This window comes from Haemaphysalis longicornis, unplaced genomic scaffold, assembly GCF_048455015.1.
Source record: "Haemaphysalis longicornis isolate Haplotype H1 unplaced genomic scaffold, Haemaphysalis longicornis Haplotype H1 scaffold_6, whole genome shotgun sequence".
Classification (NCBI taxonomy): domain Eukaryota; kingdom Metazoa; phylum Arthropoda; class Arachnida; order Ixodida; family Ixodidae; genus Haemaphysalis; species Haemaphysalis longicornis.
In genome coordinates, this window is record NW_027526407.1 from 98,041,636 (window position 1) to 98,062,226 (window position 20,591).

Genomic DNA, 20,591 nt, shown 5'->3' on the forward strand with positions numbered 1-20,591 from the left:
TGGACTAGACTGTACCTGTCAGATTATGGGGTATAATGTGCCGAAGCTACCCCTTGGCCATGAGGCGCACTGTAGCGAAGGGCTCCAGAAGATTTTAGCCACTTGAGGATCTTTAACATGTGCCGAAATATTGAAACACGGGCATTTTTGCTTTCTGCCTCCATCAAAAAAGCAGCCACCACGGCTGGGATCGAACCCACGACCTTGGGCTTCGCAGCACAACATCTTAGCCACTGAGCCGCCGTGGATGGTATTCCCAAATCCTTACCTTGAGTCGAAGGCACAAAGGGATACCAAGTGCCATATCGTGGCGGCCTTCAAACATACAAAAAAAGGACACCACGTCGCACAAGAGATGTTTGCGCCAAAACGAAACACATCCGACGCCCCCACAAGTGGTAAAATCTGAATTTATTTTAAAAACATTCTTCTCTCATGCTATACTACAAGCATGCCAACAAGCCAATATGTGAACAAAGCAATGCCTGTACAAAAAGCAATTCCAAGCACTCACGGCAGCAAACAACAAACTCTGGACCTGCAGAACACATGCTCGCAGAACAGAAACTACCAAAACGCCGCGACGCAATAACAAAACAAACAACCTGTACACGTTTCCCGGTCGAATATATTACAACGCAAAAGTTCCGGCAAATCTCGTGTGACTATCACTCAACTTTTTTCGACTGGATATGCACAGGTCGCACTCTGCTCTTATCGCGAGATGCAGAACCGAGCGGACGCAAGCACACGTCGACGTCATACTTGCTTCGAGTGCACGCTTCGTTTGCAAGTTCGCAAATTCAAAGGGCACGAGCTCATCACAGAGAGTCTGAAACATACAGCCATAATTATGCGGTACGGGCAAGGTCCGTTGAACAACTTCGACGAATTGGAATACCCAAAACTTCTAGCTAGTGTAATCTCAAACTTCACGGCAACAATGTTCCCAAATGACTTTTTTTTCACCAAAGCAATACAACTAAGCTGTAGGTACTAACAAGTTTCGCAGTCCGAGTAATTTTGTTCAGAAATAAAGCCCTCTAACAAACTTTGACGAAATGAAGCAGGGACCGTATACTATTATTGTGAGCGTTATTTGCGGTAAAATATTATTAACACGTCACTTTCGGTCCCAATATCACAATATCAACACCTCCGGCACTCGGTAACCAAAATAGCCCTAGCAGCAAAAATAACAGCACTATTCTATGCAAATCTTAGCAGAACGGCATCAACAAGATTTGGTGTTCTCGACCCACCACTATCGCTCGCATGATACGGAAAAATTCTGTTATATGAGAATGAACTGTACAATTGCATCAGTTTCTGACAATGGCTTGGGGAGCAGGGATTCAACTAGCAGAGCGAAGTCGAAGAAAGCTACTGGAATGGCGTGTTAAATTGGTATGGTAACAATTTGCGGTGATGAACTTGACTAAAATGTGCTGACAAAATAATGCTGGGGAAACCGTAATGCTTTCTTGTTCCCTGTACAACACCAATCCTTTGAGAGCCAAATAAAAAACCGACTTGCTTAAAGATCTTTAAACGTGGCATGAACAAATTTAAGAACACATTTCATGACATAACTTGGCACAAAAAAAAACTTTCCTTCGAAAACACACCGCACCTTGTAAAAACACACCACAGGCAGAAGAATGTCTTAAAAACAATTTTCTCACCATTAGTACGTGAAAATTATGCGAAATTAGTTATCCCAAGATGGTTCGACAATATAAAACACCGAGAACGTTTCGGAGAAAATGTGTTTCATACCTTGAAATCATGCGAATATTGACGAATGTTGTGTACACACGAAAGTAAACAAGAAGCCACAGACCATATCTTGTAGAGCTGCAGGGTGACAATACGAATTTTAGTCTCCGAAAATGGGCTCTAGCAAAATTTGCGAAATACGTTCAACACATTGCGAAACTTTGGCCACTGACTCGAAACACTGCAGCACCAATCTGACAATTCGTTTTTACTCGAAGGCACACCTATAGTTCGGCTAAAAGGTTGGCTGTAAAGCCTCATATTGCAATGTAAAACAAGCCTGTACGTGAAGCAGCCAAGCTGTATTAGATGCTTCAAAAATACCTCTTCTTTGGTGGTTAACGCTTGGATGGACTGTCTAGAGTTAGCAGTGTCAACACTAATCACATATTCAGGTCCTGCCTTCGACAAGTCAAAATATCTCCACCTGAAGAACTAGCTCACAGCTGACTTACACACTGTTAGGGGATGATAGGGCAAACAGGTGTGAAAAAAAAAAAAAAGAAAGCTTTTTGCCAGTTTTCGAACGAACAAAAAGCTGCGCTGCCCCGGTATTTCAAAATGACAGACATATTTACAATACTCACTTGTGTTTTTACAAATAACACGCCTTGATATGTCGATATTTTGTCTCATTTTCCCAGTAGAGATGCTATCGCAGTGCACTACAATTTAATAACCAATTTTACGTGAACAAGGTTTTGCCAACTGACTGGAATTTTCCCAAAACTATTTCCCTGCATTACGGAGCCCTAACAAACCGCAAACTTCTCAGAGGTTAACAATGAAAAAAATGTTTCGAAGTAACTAACATTTGAGAACAAACTTGTAAGCTACGACCCAAAATATCACGAGATGCATTTTTGACAAGAAATAGGAATAGAACTTTTTTGATAAACAGAATTTCAGAAGTATTTAAAAGAAATCTGGATTTCAGGTAACCCGTTTGCCCTACCATCCCCCCCCTTAGTCGCAACAACTAGGTCAAAGTAATGAGATCTACGCTAAATTGTGGTCTGGTTTGAGAAAACAGCATTCTCCACTCCCTAAACTAATACAGGTATGACACACAGAAGTTGGCTTTTTACATCTATGCATGCTACTATATTACTACTCAAATATAAAGAAAAAACACACAAAGCCTTCCATTTGAGAATGGCACAGACATTTTCGCAAATAAAAATTTCAATCATCATCGCCGCTTCCCGGGAAGATTGTCCGTATGCGCGATGCTATGATTGGTATATACAATAGGCCATGCTTCTGCAGTGGAACGTCTGAACGCGTTCAAAACGAATGAATGGCACCAAGAATATTTCCTCAAGTTAAGTTCAAGTGCCCAAAATATACGAATTCCTCATTAAACACAGGGTGTAATTTTAATAAACCTATGTTGTCAAGCACAGGTCGAAGGCATCAAGAATATTTCCCCAGGTTAAGATTACATAACTCAAAAATACGAATACAAGTTCCTAAAAAAAACGGGATGTATTAACAAAATTACGTCAATGAGCACGGAATTATAATGATACGTTTACGTTTTATGCTATCTGTAAGTGTTGACAAGGTGTAGCGTATCAAGGCAATTCTTAAGTCAATCAGTACCGACAAAAAAATATAATAAAGAGGCCAAGTAAATTTGCTACACTGACCAAACACAAGATTAAAACGGCAATTTTATTTTAATTCGTAATCGATTTAAACAAATTTCTCAATCACAGTCCTATTCAAGTGCACTGCATTATATCAGACGATGGCTCCAATGTCATCACACTTGCATCAATCGATGCCGCGAGAGTTGGCAAGCAGAGGTTCCAATGCAGATAAGCGCGTGAAACTGAACTAAAACCGTATGGCAGCCTCGAAGCACAGTCTTCGCACAGCTATGTACAGGCAGGCTTTGTGGTAAGTCTTGGGTCGCAGCCGGAAGATGACTTGACTGCAGCACCGAAGGCGGAAGAAGGGGAGGAAGTAGAAAAGAGAAAGCCGGCGTCAGACGGTGATGTCGCCAAACTCCTGGTTCCACCGTGCGTAGAACTCGAGGCTTTGGGACGTCACGCTGCAGCGAACCTTCTTGAGCGATGTGATGAAGTCCTCGACGGTGATGTTCCGCATCTACGGAAACGACGGGGGAAAAATGGCGAGAAAATTGTATGGGTCTTTTTCTACCGCGTGACTGTGGTGGTAGCAACGGCACGAGTCACAGCTACAAAGCACTCCACTATCCAATCAGTGAAATTTCCTCTCTTTTTTTATGGGAAGAAAAAGATAAAAAATCCACGGCATCTCACTCTGACGGGGAAAGCAAATACCGTATTTTTGCCCACATAACACGTAGAAATAATTGAGAGGAAAAGGGGGGGGGAGGGAGAAAAATATTCAATCTCTTTTCACCATTGTGGGTCCACAATGGGATGTGCACGATTAAAACTGTTATAAGAGCACCAATTCTAGGTACACAATCAAACTTACCTTTTTTTCTGTAACAGTGCCAAATTTGGTGTTGCAGTCTGAGCCACTAGTAACAATACCGGTTACAACAATACCCCGGATACAAACACCGACAAGTGCAGCACCAGCAACTTCGCCGAATGTTGTATGGTAGAATAGCCCTCTCACTGCGATGGTACTTATTCTCATCATCCACTATAACAGTCAATTAAGCCCAACAGGACCATATTATCTACACTCCAGGTTCAGATATCTAGGAGAGAGTGCTGCCACAAGAGTGTAACATGCTTAAAAACACGGAAGAAGTCACCTGGCTCATTATTTGCATGGAATCTTCGATCCTTCCCACCCCAAGAAAAAGTCATGACTACTGCCTTTTATGTGCCATAAAGCCATAAAAGCTAGCCATAAAGGAGACTGCCCCTCTCATCTTGCATAGCCAGCTGGATCAGGAGATAAAAGGGGAAGGCTTGGACAAAGGGTAGGGAGTGTTTTTCCACACCTTCAAGGTAAAATCCAAGCCGCAGAAGTGGACCATTACAGTCCGGTGTACTAGACCCCCAAGCTGGTTTGGTGTTAATTCTAAAGATGTAAGAGGAAAAAATTTCCCCAGTAATATGAAACTTGCCAATCAGTGAAAAGAAGTGAAGGACGTGATGCATACGGTTCCTCCTAGGAGGAAGACATTCCTGCAGATGCGAAAGGTCAATGGCTCATGCATAGCTTAGTGTGGGCAGCGTGCGTAGTTACGTTTTCGGTGTTTTACACGCTGGATAAATAGCACCACGTGCTTGAAATATTGAGTTTCTGCCTGACGAGGTTGCTGAAATCATCAGTCTTAAAGGCCAACTGCACTCAAATTTCACCTCGACCAAATTTATCTTTAATGCGTAGTAAGTACCCCCAAATCAGCTGGTACCCAAGTGGCAGCCCCGTGAAACGCCTCGTTAATCAGTCAGAAGCGTTTATTAAAAAGGCTCCGCCGCAGACCACGCTGCACCTGCCGGCAGATCGCGTAAACAGCCATGACGCGCCTGTGACGTTCCAGTCGACGGGAGATTCTTCCTGTGGCCAGCCACGCAGCCGGAGAACCAGTCGAGCCCTGCTGCGCACGCTTCACCCATGTGCTGCCCCGTGCACGCGTAGAGCTTGCGCACAGACTTTCTCTCGAGCTGGTGACCGTTCGGCCGCTCACTGGACGGCTACGTCGTCACTGCAATGGCCGCGCTCTCCTCGGTTTCGGTTTCAAAATCGCCGATTTTTGCTGGCCACTTGCGGCGTCCATGCGCGTATTTCAGCTGTTGCATTTTGCATGTTTCTTGCTTTTTAAGCAGACTATACAAAAATAGTGTTTCTAAGAGGTCGAAATTTTGAGTGCAGTTGGCCTTTAAACAATGACGTTTTGGTTGCTTTCAGTGTCGTAATAAGTGGGTTAGACGGTGAATGTCATCTCGCACAAAAACACACAGGAATAAGACTCCAGGTACAATGAGGACCAACATGATATGGAGATCATTAACGTGCGCCGAAGTTTCGAACACACAGGCATTTTCACTCGTCCCCTCCAACAAGAAAGCAGCCACCATAGCTGGAATCGAACTCATATCCTTGGGCTCAGCAGCATGTCTTGGACACTGAGCAACCGCGGTGGGTCCCTTTTCTGTTCTACGGGCATACCACCAAAACCAGCTAAAAAAGTTGAGTTTGATAGCACAGTCCTATTTTTACCGCGCGCACATCCCTACAGCTCGAATGTCAGACACTGAATAGCAGAAATGATACACTAAAACTTCGTTACAAGAGACACCGTTACAAGAGACACTTGGTTATAAGAGACATTTAAAAGAAAATGCTTTGGTTGGTTTTCCTACGCTCGCCATGCTAGCAGCTGCACATACAAGAGACCTTGGTCACAAGAGACACGTTTGCCGGGTTCTTTGAGTATCTCTTGTAACGATGTTTTACTGTGCTGTCAAATACCACCACATTGCATGCACTGCATGTTGTAGAGTGAGGGAGGAGCTTTGGGCACAAATGTTCAGAATATTTTGCCCGCTTTTAGCGAGGTATTCACCGTCTTTAAGCCCCGATTTCCTGTTTTCACAATCACGGAAACAAGTATCTACGCGCATTTTTTACCTTTGAGAACACTTCTAAAACATTGAAATTTGTTTTGTGACAGTGCTATTCGATTCCAAGCCAAATGCCATTGCATTATTCCTTTTGATATTCACAAGTTCTGAATATTCACACAACCTTACAAATCAAAAATGCATTTCAGTTGTGACTGTGCACTTGGTCTACAACTGGAGTGAAAGAATGACCAACACATTGACAAAAATCTCCGCTTTTGTCCATAGAAAAGTACACAGTCCCACATCAGCACCCCCATGGCACTTGTAAGCAAGCAAAGTACCCACACACACAAAAAAAAAAGAAGATGAAGAAGAAGAATAAGTAAGTCCAAGCATTGGGTAAGTCATGATTTCTAATACTGCTTTTGCTGTACTAAGCATCAGTTGGTGCTAATTTGCGGCAGGCTAAGTTATAAGCTCTTAACTCAGAAATACGTGAACAAGCTATGCCCGGATTTTGTTACCGATTAAGCAGCCTGGTTTAGAGGGCCTGTGGTTGCAATTATCGGAATCAAGTTAAATGGCAAGCCTTGACCCTTGTACCGGGAATAGTACGGGAACACACACACACACGATGTAAAGAGAGTGGCAAAAACACTCCCAAGCTGTTTATACTTCAAGTGTTTCGATGCTTTCCTTGTAAAACTAGGAGTATTGCTCTCGATTCCAACCAGCAACCACATTCCCTGCAGTTCAAACTTGCTCAAAGGAGCACCGACACCAATTTTTGGCGTTAATACAGCTCGCTTCGCTCACTCAACAGAATACCCTGGCTGAAATATGAGCGGCCTGCGACGCGAAGAACATAGTTCAATTAGATCTCATTCGTCGCGCCGACGGAGCAGCGCGCGGAGTGGCCCTCAGCAAATGGACATCAGCGTGACATCACCCCGTGAAGCCAAACGAAGTGACGCGACAACGCTCGTCAAAAACTCCTGACGTCACTCTACGCACGCAGCCCCACGAGCGGCGAGCGGGCGCAACACCCTCTCAAGCGGGCGCCGGTGACGTCCGCACAAAGCGGTGAGGTCTGCCATATGCACCGTTCGGGATGAAAGCGCGGGAATTTGAAACAAACGATTTTCAGGCCGTTCAATGTAATTAACTATCACGCTCTCAAGTATTTGAAGTGCTGTTTCAGGTTCGCCAGACCATTAAGCATCGATAAAAGCAATAAAAGTGTAACATAAAATTTTCGTGTCAGCGCTCCTCTAAGACTGCCTCGAAGCAGCGCTTTTTTAGGCTACATTAAGGATATCGTTCTGTTATGGTTTCAAAAGCACTCAAGAAGACCGAGTCATTTGAGCCAGGTTAGGTTAGTCTAGCGTTGCCGAGGTTGTTTGTCCACCTGCCTGCTTTTCCAGGAAGCAAATCTCGCACCTCCGGAATCGCTTCCGGCTCAACTCAGAGTCCGACCCATCACGTGCTGTCTGCCAAACAACAGAACAGAGTGCCAGGGAGAGGCTGCTAAGGTCGGGATTGGGGAAGTGCGGTAAAACCTCGCTACAAGAGACACTGTTACAAGAGACACTTGGCTATCAGACATATGAATGAAAACGCTTTGGCTGGTTTTCCTACGCTTGCCGTGTTAGAAACACCGCATACAAGGGACCTTGGTTACAAGAGACACGTTTTTCGGGTCCCTTGAGTGTCTTTTGTACAAGGTTTTTCTGTAACTCAACCATTGAGGCTTGAGTGTCTCTTGTAATGAGTCTCTTGTAATGAGGTCATACTGTAGAAAGTTTGGGTGAACAGCACACTCCTTCCCCTAGCTTTACACACACAGACACCAAAACAGGCTCAACACTGTCGACACATATTTATAGGGGGAAGGGGGGGGTCAATGTGTCAGAAATCATGCCCACCTTCTTGGGATCCACGCATCGAACCTGCTCTGGATTCAGCTCTGCAGAGAACACAGTGAAAGTGGGGCAGATTTAGTGTTCAGTTCATTATCAGTTATCATAAAAATGGTGGATACACTAGATATTAACAGACAACACAAGGAAGAAAAAAATGTGCGCCCTTGCACTCCGTACAGATGGTGAGCCAGCAAAGCTGTAATGCGCCGTTCTGCCCAGAGTACCACCGCCCCTACCTGCCACTGTCACTTGAGGTTTACTTCATGCAAAAGCTCGCTGCCTGCATGCTCTGCTACGAAGCCAGGCTCTCTGTCACTCTCTCCAATGCACTGTTTCCCCTGAACAGTGCCGGCAGATGTGAGAGCAGCTACATCATCCATAAACTGAGCTAGTCTCTCCCCAACTCTCGTGCAACCTGTTTTTTTTTTTTTCGTGCATGCGCACGGGGCTGTGCTGGAGGGTTTTCTGCGTATACAGGGCCACCATATTTTCTGTTTTCTTTTGCCTAGCCATATAAAGCAATTGGCTTTAGAAAAAAAAAAAACAAGTGCACTAAGTGCTAGTAAAACATACCGTACTTACCCGATTCTAATGCTCACTTTTTTTCCGGAAAAATAGGCCGAGAAATCGCATGCGCATTAGAATCGGATACGAAACCGAAACGGCCGAAACAGCAAAGAAATTTCGTCCCACCCATCGCCATCTTAAGATGGCGCCAAAGCTTTTAGCAACCATTTTTCAGACGCAGGAAGCATACGTGCTTTTCTATTGGCGTTCACACAAATCGTCAAATCGTTCCACTTGCGCACTTGATAACAGCAATGGCAGCAGCGGCTCCCACGCGTTCAGAACGAGCGGTCAACTGAAGCGTGCGCCTCTGGAGAAGCTCGCGGGATGCGCGTGCGAGGCGTGGGCCATGATCCCATAGACCATGGTTGAACGTTCGTTCAGAAGTGTGGCATCGCGAACGCGCTTGAAGGCACCGAGGCCAAGATGTTGTGGTCAGCAGAGAGCGACGAGGAGTGAGATGAGCGAGATTACTTCGGGAAATAAATCGCCCATTTCTCTCGCATTCGTTTTTCTTGCTCAAGATCCGTGCACGTTACAATCGGAGGTGCAAGTTTTTTCGTTTTTTTTGCCAGGAAAATCGAGTGCGCATTAGAATCGGGTAAGCACGGTAGCAAGGTTGCTTGTCAGACCAATGCCACATTGATTGTGAACCAACACTGGACCCAAAGAAAAGAAAAGAAAAACATTTCAAGTACACACCTCTGATTGGCCCCAATGCGGCGTCCTTGGCAAGTGCAGTCAGGTCACTCCCCGAGTAGCCACTGGTTAGCCTGCACATCAAAGTGGAGACATCACATTTGGCTACAACACTTGAAGCCACACTTCCGGGTGTATTTTTCTGAGGAATGATTGAATGCAGCACTCTGTTTGAAACGTCTGCGATACGGGCACTGCCAGTTAATTGCTTATTTTTTCCCTCAAATGTACCTGTAGTTTTCTTTGCGTTTAACAACGGGAACATGTATGACAAGCGCCAGCGTTTCATGAGTTTCGAACGCTTATGACTATATAGACCGCTTGGCTTTCGAAGCCTCTGGTTACGCCACTACGACGGAACACTGTGGGGCTCTACTTAGGTCCATTATCTCGCTGCGCCACCCGATTCCAGCAGTCGCTCGACATCGAGTAGCGTAACAGCGAGCGAGGTACGACGAGAAGGCGAGCTCCTAAAGTGCTCGGCACTTGAAAGACCAACTTTGCCCAGCTTTTGCTGGGACCGCGCAGCAGCAGCCAGGCCGCAAGGCTGGTGCATGCACTGCGCAACAACCAAGGCTCAAACCCTAAATGGTCCTAAACATTGGCTGCTTGGTACATAATTGTGACTGTGAAAGCAACAGTGCGATAGACAGGACGCCAACAGAAAGAGATGCATACTTGCGCTGACTGGTAACCATTTGTTTTTATTGGTTCGGGGCATCAGCTTTGCAAAAGCAAAGCAAACCCTATGGAACCAGAATGTGAGAAAGAAGGGCGAAGTGGGGCCGCGGGGATAAATTTCTAAAACACAACAGGAGGGTAACAGGAGATGACGTGTGAATGCGAAATTTCGAGGGTCAAGTCTAAATAGGGTTGCCACCTTTCCCCCCCCCCCAAAAAAAAAACGGGCCCTTCAGGGGAGGGGAGGGGGGGGGGGGGCGTGTTTAATTTGTGTTGAAAAAAGACTGTTTTTCACATGCAGTGTCATTTATTGTAGCGTTTTCTTAGAGAGAAATCAACATAACGTTTGTGCTGAAAGTGATTGAGAGCTAGGTTATTGCTCTGTATGTGCAAAGTAAGCACAATTGCTGACCGCGGCGGCAGCATTTCGTTTTGTTCTTCCCTTAGGTGCCCCTCCATCTCAGACAGTGCACTCACCCACGTATTTTCTCTGCTCGCGTGTCTTTGCGCAGCTTGTCGACACATATTTGTCGTCTTAGCTGTTGAATTGACGCTTATAAAACGCCAAAACGGACATAATCACAGCACAAATGCCAAAAAACCGGCCAATGACGGCCGGTTTCAAGCATGGACCGGCAACCGGCCCGCTGTTTTTAAAAAACTGGTCGGGCCGGTCCAAAACTGCGCAGGTGGCAACCTAGAGACTGTACAGTGAAACCCTGAGTACACGTCCTCTGGTTATACGACGCCCCGCTTTTTACGACAGATCACCGCGGTACCGGCAAACTACCCATACAAACAATGCATTAATAAAAACCCGATTATACGACACTTGGGTGCACATGGTCCACTTCATATGACGGACTTTGATGGACATAAGCCAGTGTTTTTTCCACCTTTACGCCGCCTCGTCTTGACCTTTCTTTATTCTCAACCCCCGCTTGACGCTGCTTGATGTGCGAAGTCAGCGGTGGGAGCGACCTTTTGCTGAACAGACGCAAGCGAGCAGGCGGGCACTGGCGGGCAAGAGCCTTCAGCAGCCCCACGCAACAGCAGAGCGCCAATGTGCCAACCGTGAAAAGCCAAAAGTCCAGGTCAAGTTGAATGGTAGGCCACCATTTGAAGCTCCCACAGAGCCAACGAATGTGAAAAGACATACACATCTCCACAGTGATTGTTGCTTCACTCCGTATCTTCCCACCGTCTTCGATCGCCACCTCGTAATGTCATTCATTTCACTCGTGGCCTTGGCAGTTCACACCCTCCTTGCCTTTGCCCCCTCCCAATTTGCTCAGCTGCGTCAGCCTTCCCAGCTTATCTCGTGTGCACATAAGGAAACATAAATTAGGATGATGTGGCTCGCGGTGCACAGCTGCCAGGCCATACTCGGTTAGAACTCAAGAACGGCACCACCTCATGTAGTGTATCACTCCGCCAAAGCGCCGGACCCGTGACGTCAGTGCGCGCGCGTTTTGAAAGGGGTTTGCTATGAATGCGTGATATCGTCTGCCTTGTCTCACGCAGCTTTTTTTGTCGTCACTGGAGTCGTTTATAAGCATATTAAGTCCAAAAATCACGGGAACGGCTCACGCCATGTTCAAAATATTCCCAGTAACGCCCTACTTGCGCCGCGCGGAGAAACATCCGGCTACGGTGGTAAGGCACAGCGGCAACTTCCGGTGCTGTTCTTAAGTTGTCACCGAGTATAGCGGAGATGCCGCGGAAGGGAGGAGGGCACAAGATAGGCATTTTTGAAGTCGTGTTATTAGGGTTCCACTGTGCATCTTTGAACTGAGAGGATTAGTCACTAGACATTAGAGTTCACCAATTGCCAAAGGAGTCTTTTGTACAACAGTCTAGTGTACAGGAAAGGCCGGTAGTGTCTACGTGATTCTAGGATAATATCTCTCTAAAGACCAGCCTATCAGACAGCAAACTGAGCAGAAATGCCATGTTTATAGGGGAAGAAGAGCGCAATTGCACATTCAAGTGACCCTGTTGTGTTGTGTGACCCTTAGATTTCAACACTCACCTGGCCAGGTACTTGAGCTTGTCTAGGGACAGCGGGCTGTTCTGCTTCTTGAGCAGCTTCTCCAGCAGGACCACTCGCGTGTTCTCGTCGGGCAGTGTCACGTACACCCGCTTGGTGAAACGCCTGCGCATAAGGGGGGGAAGGGGGGGGGGATATCACGCAACAACTCTGGACCCCAAAGTCAGTGCAAGGCATAGTATGAGAATGGTTTATGCAAAAACATTTGCACCAGAAAAATTTTCATAAAACGTGGTTTGGAAAAAGAAAAAAAAATCAGAAATGCAGCTTTTTCGAACTTTGAGAATGTTGCGTTTGACGCGGTGACTTATCTTGAGTAAGGGTGTCCGAATAGTTGAAAACTTTGTTGTGATATCACAGCCAATAACATGATATTCAATTCTGCTTCTAATCAAATAGGACTTTATAAATTTTGAGTACTTTGTCAGAGCATTTTCAAAGTTCCAAAATGCAAATTGGCAGTTGTTTCGATAAACTGGGATCCATGAAATTATGCCTTCTTCAAGACGAGAAACGGCCTCTCAAATCTCCTGCAAAATAAACTCTTTCACGACGATTTAGAACGATTTCGATATACAGTCGAAACCCGCAATAACGAAACCGCCGGGGAAATCAAGAAAATTCGCTTTTGCGGGAATTTCGTTGCCGCGAGAATGAAACATAAACGACCGGAAAATTGGCCACAAACCAAAAATTTATTTCCTAAAGTCGGTTATATTACTTTGTGAGCCTTACCTTGCAGAAAACGTCACAGTTCAGCTATCACTGTGCATGTGGTTCATTGCTAGTCGTCGTGCGCGCCCAAGAACGAGATCGTGTCAAACGCATCCAAAACATTCCGTGGGTTCACCTTCTCTGCACGTTTTCCACCCTGGCCCTCGGCACCGAGTACATCCGATCATGCAAGTAGAGTCCAGCTTCTTCTGTTTACGAACTTTGCCAGACAGAGTGGCACCTCGTTGCACCAATACTGTTTACAAAACTTAGTGAGCACCGCTTTCTAGACGTCCAGAAAGGTCACAGCTGTCACTGTTTTGTTTTGCGCACGTGCGCCATTGAAAACTGGTGGGATCCTTGGTTTTCAAAATGGTTGAGCTAGTTGCAGGCGTTTCCAAACTCGTCGGCGCTATCCTCCCTTGGGCCACTGACTTGGGCGATGATGGCTGCCTTATCTCGTAGCGATAAAAACCTCCACTTTTGGGCTGGCGAAGGCATCTTACTGAGAGCAAACATGCCAATCGCCACACACAAACAACAAACGCACGCGCTCTGTTCAGCGGTAGTGGGCTAGCGTAGCTCAAGCCAAAGCCGCGACTTGAGTCACCATGTGTCGCCCCCTGGTGGTGCCGCTGCGAGGCTGCCTCCACGGCCGCCGGCTGCGCGGTCTTTTGTAAACAAATATGGCGGCGGCCATGCAAACGTGCTGTGGCTGAAGTTTACGCACTTTGAGTCCAAAAAAAATGCACTTGAGCACTTTTTGGATACAGTTACCCTCCAACGGGTAGGTAAAATGCCGACCAAACTTGCACCGAATTTCGTTAACGCGGGATCAGTTTCCGAAAAGGTTTCGTTGCCGCGAGATATAAAATACATGGGCGTCTATGGACGTTTGCCGGGGATGCGAAAACATTTCGTTGCCGACGGAATTTCGTACCAGCGGGGTTTCGTTATCGCGGGTTTTGACTGTAGAAGGCCCTGTGGGGCAGCACCTGTTATCTCCTTGGCATTTGGCGAACTCCACCATCGTGCGTTGGAGTTTTGTTTATTTTCTGGGTTTATGCACACTATTTTGCCCACTTGCAAGTAATGTTAGAACAAAAATTTACACTGATGTTCCCTATGATCAAATAAGCTCATTATGTAATTGTATAGATAAATATTTGTGAGTCACAGAACAAACACAAAAAGACTTGGAAATATAAACACACTACAGCCAATTTCTTCTCCTTCTGGAGAAAATGGAGATGACACCTCTTCAGGCAAATTTCTCTATTATGCAGTTCGTAAGGAACCACCAAAGCTGTTTCGGAATCTCCAGTAGAAAATTTTGCTATATATAATAGTGCACACACAAAAAAAAGCATTATCTCAAAATATGATTGCACATATAATAAGTGGAATGAGTGTTTAGTGGTGGGCTAGCCGGCATTTTGACAATCTTTATGAACAGCACAGTGCAACCGGACAGATTCTTCACAATTCGTGCAAACTTCAGCGTGATAACTTTGCTGACAAAAAATAAAGTTTTGAGGGGCACGAGCTCTTACTAAAGTGAGAAATTACTCGCGGTAAGCCCATGCTGAGTAAGGCTGTATTCCAATTCGCGCATAGCTTGGTAGAAAGCTTACAAAGCAGACTATTAGGTGTCTAAAGGAAGAACTAGAATGGCACAGCAGTCACCAATGCAGACGACAACCTCGTAGCAGACATGCTGACAAACGCAAGCCGCAGGTTTCATAAATAATATCGTTATTTATTTAAACGTTACGTGATTTAACATAAAAAAAAAGCATCTTCCTCACTAGTTACCTAATTATACTAAATATTTTAATAAAAGAACAAATTAGTTTGTAGCAACATTAACTCTTTCGTGACCATTGCCATAGGTTATCGTTCATGGATAAGTGATGATTCATCCATCCATTTATCCATTTATCCCCGCAAAAACTCAAAACAGCGCTATTCGTACAACTGACGCCATCTGGGCCTGCAAAAATGCAGAACTTGGTGTACAGCCTCAATGTACATACTGATTCCGAGCTTAGGAACGTAGAAACATTTCACATACCTTAGAATTTCAAAAACAATTTTTAGGTTCCGTAAAACCGCCTATTTGTGTTTTGTGTACGCTTTTTTGGTGCATTTCGTTTGTTATGTTGACCAACAAACTGCAAATAATTGTATCTTTCACAAAACTGCTGTTATGTGTTCGGAAGAGAAAACTATAAGCTACAATTTCATGCATAGCAATGCTAAATGTGTCGAGTAGCTCAAGAGAAAAAAAAACATTTTCTGGAAGCAATCAAAATTGACCATTTTTCAGCGATCACGATTAATACGCAAGAAGGTGGTGCTGGTGTAACTTATTAGTTAGGCATGAAGGTAGCCTGCAACGTTACTGACTTTGATGCTGTCTCCGTGAAGCAGTCTTTGTTACTGTTTTGATTTGAATTGGGACGGGGCTTAACATGGCGGACTGTCTGCGAAGATGGCAACGAAGTCGTCCAAAGGGAAAGTTGGAACGCACCCAATGTCTGACAGCAGCACAAACACACACACTCGACCAGAGAGCCTCAGAATCGCCCTCAGTGTACACCGAGTGCCCACCTGAGTGCAGCGTCATCGAGCTCCTGAGGCCTGTTGGTTGCCCCCATGACGAGCACCCTCTCTTCACTGCCCGAGTGGAGCTGCGTTTGAGGGGAAGGCGTCGGAAGAAAACAAAATCAAGCCTGGGCCACACAAGATCCCACCACCGCAGCTTTAAAGACAAAACACTGTCTCACAAATAATGCCCCACTCAAACTGGCATGCCTTGTGCACAAGAAAAAAACAGTGAAGAGAAAAAAAGAAAAGATGCATGTTACAGCTGGGAACAAGACCATTTTGGTGACACACTGTCCCATACCCAAAGATGATGCCAGGTTGGTGAAGGAAAATGAAGTTTACCAGAGCAAACTTGTGCCCCTCGTTAAATTGAAAAAACACAATTGTCTTGAAGCAGTTAATGAAGTGACGTGCACAGACGATCGTCGCTGAAACGAATGCTGTGGCGTTTTCCCTGCAAGCACTTATCTCTCAGTACTATTCTTTCCGGAACAGCTGAACAGGATGGAGAACATTGTCGATCAATCAAAAACAGTCTAGGCTGCTGTCAAACAGGGCGAAAACCTCTCCCTATCAAACAAAAATTGCTAGGCCTGGCCCGCAACAAAAAGAGCCGATGCATGCTCAGCTCTAAAAAGAGGATGATCTAGACAAGTGCCGACATAACAAAACACAAGTAAACAAATCGAAGGAGACAGTTTGTGGCAATACTGGAACCACCCTTACGTTCGGAACTACTTTACACTAGTCATGCCATATAAGGTCATCCTAAACCAGCTGTGCTTGGCGGTGTGACCTCTCCAGACACCAAATGAGTGTAGTCACCTGGGCAGCCTTTCTTCTTTCATGCAGAATTTGTGTGATGACATAAGCACGCACATTGAGATGAAGCATTCGCTAAGTTTCACAGACAATGCAGGTTCTATGCCAACACAGCTTTGCAAGTGCTGTGCCTCTGAGGCACTGGCTGCACCACTCGGAATATTATGACCTCTTCCAGAAGCCACGTTTCCAACTTGAGCAGGAACGTGACAAGTAAAATTTTCATTATTTATGGGCCCAATTTAGTCAAATTAGGAAAATTTATGTAGTTGACTAACCTGATTACAAAACTCAAATCAGTTTAAAAATATCTCCTATACTTCTTGAGTTACCAGGCTAATCACCTTCACAGAGTCTCCCCAAGATTAATTAACTAATTAGGCTAGAACTAAGCAAGATTTTTACATCAGTGGGATCAGGAAGGTCTGCTCTGTGCAAGGAAGCTATTAGATTCTTGCTTTATTTCCTTTAGGTGTCCAAAAAGAAAGAAGTTTCAGTTGTTCTACATGAAACTTTTTGTGATTTCGAAAGGAAAGCAAAACTTTTCTTGTTCTTTCGTTATGCCTAAAGGATATAATGCAATAATCTGATAGCTTCCTTGCATAGAATAGGCCTTTCTGATTATGCCGACATCAAAATCTTGTCAACTTCTTGCCTAATTAGTTATGCTAAATGCAGCTTTCAAGTAATCGGTCTTCTAACTTACAAAAGTATAGAAGGTAGCCTTAAACCAACTTCAGTTTTGTTGGTTAGAATGGTTAGTTACATAAAAGCTCATAATTTGATTCATTGAGGTCCATAAATAAAATAAATACGTCGTTTTACTTGCCACATCCCCCCCTTAAATATGGCAGTGTTCCTAAGTACAACAATACATTTGAAAACATGCAAGAGTTGCAAATTCACTCGTACTGCGACACGATAAACGTAACTGGTGACAGCACCAGGCTAAGCATCACGCGTCGCATCTTTGCGTCCCTTCTCTACCTTAGCACCCTCTGCCACACATTCTCAATGCAACGTTGCTTTGCGCAGTCGGTGCTATGCAAAGAAGTACAGCGGGTGCCGGGGCTCCCTGCGCAGTGCCCACTCACCCCGTCGAACTCGACGAGGAACTCGGTCTTGAGCCTGCGCGTGGCCTCGTGCTCGTTGTCCTTCCTCTCGCTCAGCAGAGAGTCCACCTCATCTGGACAGCAGGGACAGTGAACACCGGGAACGAAGTTACGACTGAGTTCAAGTGAAGCACCAGGGTGAGTTTTTCTGGAATCCTGGACCAGGACGAATTTTGGGTGCAGAGCACCTTAGGACCTCACTTTGTCCGTCCACGTCCGTGCACATAGCATTTACAACCGCAAAAACTCACACATGCACCGGCAAAATTCGAGCCTGTGTCTGGTAGAGTAGACAGAGTTAGTGCCAGTCGTCTTACCCACTGGGCTACAACCGTGAGTTAGTACCCGAGAGTCAACCGGCTTACTCCCTCGTCTGTAACGGTGCGGAGTACCTTAGGACCTCCCAATGTCTGGCCGCGTCCATCCGTGCACACACCGCCATCAAGCGAAAATTGATGCGGAAACTATCTAAAACGGTGCAAAAACACTCCGAAACACCCGAAAACAGGCACAAACACAACGCAGCAATGAGAAAATGTGCAAAAACACCGGTGTAGTGTGTTTGTGATCAAGTTATAATACACAGTGACTGCATCGAACTACGCTGAATGGTGCTACGCATAAACACGAGATGGTGCCGCGGTGCACCGCGTATATAAACGGGTTCCAGAAATCACACACCCTCTCCCCGCCGTGGAGGGAAACGAACGTAAGAAGCGTCACGCTGCTGCTCAACGTAAACAAAGCTTCCTCAAATACAAAAGCGCGGCAAGCGGAGGCAAAACGACTAAAATCGAACGACGGTCGGGATGTCACTAGGGGCGCAACTTGGATGTCATTTCGAGTCCCCGTACTCCGCACCCTCGCCATCATCCATGGAGTGGAGACGCTGCCATTTTGTTTCTTCAACTGCGAAGTTTCTGAGAAAGCTGTACAGCTTTCCTTTGTAGCCATACAGCTGCATTGAAGTGGATGTCAAACATTTTTTTACAGAAATTTACTCCACCTTGGGGATTTCCCCTAAATCTGGCTGATTAACACTTGATTGAGTTTCAAATTACAAGAGAAAATATTTTTGGCAGTTCGGGCTCATTTACATGATGAAGATTTAATAGCCTTCCAAGGACGTTCAAGGCTTGCTCTGCCGATTTTCAGGGACCATGTAGTTAAAAATCCAAATATGACCGATGGCCAGGGGGAGATGGAGGCTTCAAATGGTCAGGAATGGTAAAAAAATGGCAATGTGGCTGGAAGCCAATCTTTCGGAAAGGGCACTCATCTCAGACCGGTCTCCTTCTCAAAACGACGGCTCCACCGACAATTGCTCCTTCGACAACTTACCATCATTCTTTGTTAAGAAAGCTCTAGACATTCAAAGATTTTGAAGTGTCTAAAAATTTCAGGACATTCAAAACCCTGAAAACAAGCTTCTCAAAAACAAGGGTTTGATGATGATGATTTGAGGCCCTCCCTTTGTATCGGGACACCGACTTGCCTGCATTATTCTGCTTATTCGCCCTACCCTTGAGTAACCTAATGGGTTAGCTCCCCTACTCCCCCCTGGTTTTAAACTCCCATCACTTCCCCCTTTCCTGCCCTTGCACACCTGTTTACCTCCCCCCCCCCCCCCCCCCCCACCCTTCTGTCCTACATTCTACTTCGGTATAGTACTCTTCCTACATCTCACTCTCCTCCCTACTTTCTCTCCACAACCGCTGGCCCAATAAAAGATTTTTCCAATCCAATCCAATCCACCACTTCAGCCGCCTCTTCATCCCCTCTATGGCCCTGAAGTTGAGGCTCCCCCCCACACCAAACCCCAAAGCCTCTGTCAATGGCGCTTCCCCATCGTCTTGCCGTGGTCAAATCTCTGTGCAGTCTATGACAATATGCTCTATGATCTCCCGATCCCTGCCGCAGCACAAAATGTTTTAAGGTTATCAAAGCACTCTCATGACCCCCAATTTTTAACAGGAGGAGGGAAAACGCCTCTTTGCATACTTTTCATATTGACGGAGAAAAGGAACTCCTACGAGTTCAAATTACAATTTCAAGTTCTAGTGTTCAGTTGGCAACCACCTGTAGTGCTTAGGCAACTGTACTTAAAAACTTATACCGTATTTACCCGATTCTAACGCGCACTTTTTTTCCGAAAAAATAGGCCGAAAAATCGCATGCGCGTTAGAATCGGATACAAAACCGAAACTGCCAAAACAGCGGAAATTTCGTCCCACCCATCGCCATCGCCATTTCAAATGGCGCCAAAGCTTTCAGTAACGATTTTTCGGACGCAGCAAGTATTCTATAGCAGCAAGTTCAGGCGCCTAGGTTTTTCAATCGGCGTTCACACAAATCGTGAAATCGTTTCACTTGCGCGTTTGAAGACAGCAATGGCAGCAGCGGCTTCCACGCGTTCAAAACGAGCGGTCGGATGAAGCATGTACATCTGGAGAAGCTCTCGGGATGGGCGTGCGAGGCGTGGGCCATAATCAGATCGACCATGGTTGACAGTTGGTTCAGAAGTGTGGCATCACAAACGCGCTTGAAGGCACCGAGGCCGAGATGTTGTGGTCAGCAGAGAGCGACGAGGAGTGAGACAAGTGAGATTACTTCGGGAAATAAATCGCCCGTTTCTCTCGCATTCATTTGTCTGGGTCACAAAGTCCCGTGCGCGTTACAATCACGGGTGCAAGTTTTTTCGTTTTTTTTTGCCAGGAAAATCGGGTGCGCGTTAGAATCGGGGGCGCGTTAGAATCGGGTAAATACGGTACTTTAAGGTTTTTTTTTCTGTGGTGTAAGTTTGTTCTTTTACATTTCCTTTCCCGTTGAACAGGCTTAAAGAGAGCAGTATAACACTTAAGTGTAATGCGAACACTTTCTTCGGGCTTTTTCCTATTTGCATATTGGTCAGGCTAAAATACAGCGAACACTCCCTACCTCATATGAATAAAGTGAGCTAACCTCACGAAATGCAAAGACAGCAAAACGAGCTCGCAACTCGCAACTACCGTGCTCTAATGCTTTTCAAAATCAGCCAAGGACAGAAGCAAATGCCAAAAAGTAGGTACATTATGACAAGTCGTTAAAAATGTGACAATACAGTAGAAAG

At 45.5% G+C, this 20,591-nt stretch overlaps 1 protein-coding gene across 2 annotated transcripts in view; it reads right to left on the reverse strand.

Moving 5' to 3' along the window:
- Nucleotides 1-392: 392 nt before the first annotated feature.
- Spas (spastin) overlaps nucleotides 393-20,591 on the reverse strand; it is an 83,167-nt gene continuing 62,968 nt past the window's right edge. For both annotated transcript variants that reach the window (XM_077672597.1, XM_077672596.1), the window contains 6 exons: nucleotides 17,465-17,556; nucleotides 15,552-15,631; nucleotides 12,207-12,329; nucleotides 9,497-9,567; nucleotides 8,231-8,271; nucleotides 393-3,894 (listed from right to left, as the gene is read on the reverse strand). In XM_077672597.1, coding sequence (XP_077528723.1) covers nucleotides 3,772-3,894; nucleotides 8,231-8,271; nucleotides 9,497-9,567; nucleotides 12,207-12,329; nucleotides 15,552-15,631; nucleotides 17,465-17,556 — 530 coding nt within the window. In that variant the 3' untranslated portion in view covers nucleotides 393-3,771. The remainder of the gene's footprint in view (nucleotides 3,895-8,230; nucleotides 8,272-9,496; nucleotides 9,568-12,206; nucleotides 12,330-15,551; nucleotides 15,632-17,464; nucleotides 17,557-20,591) is intronic.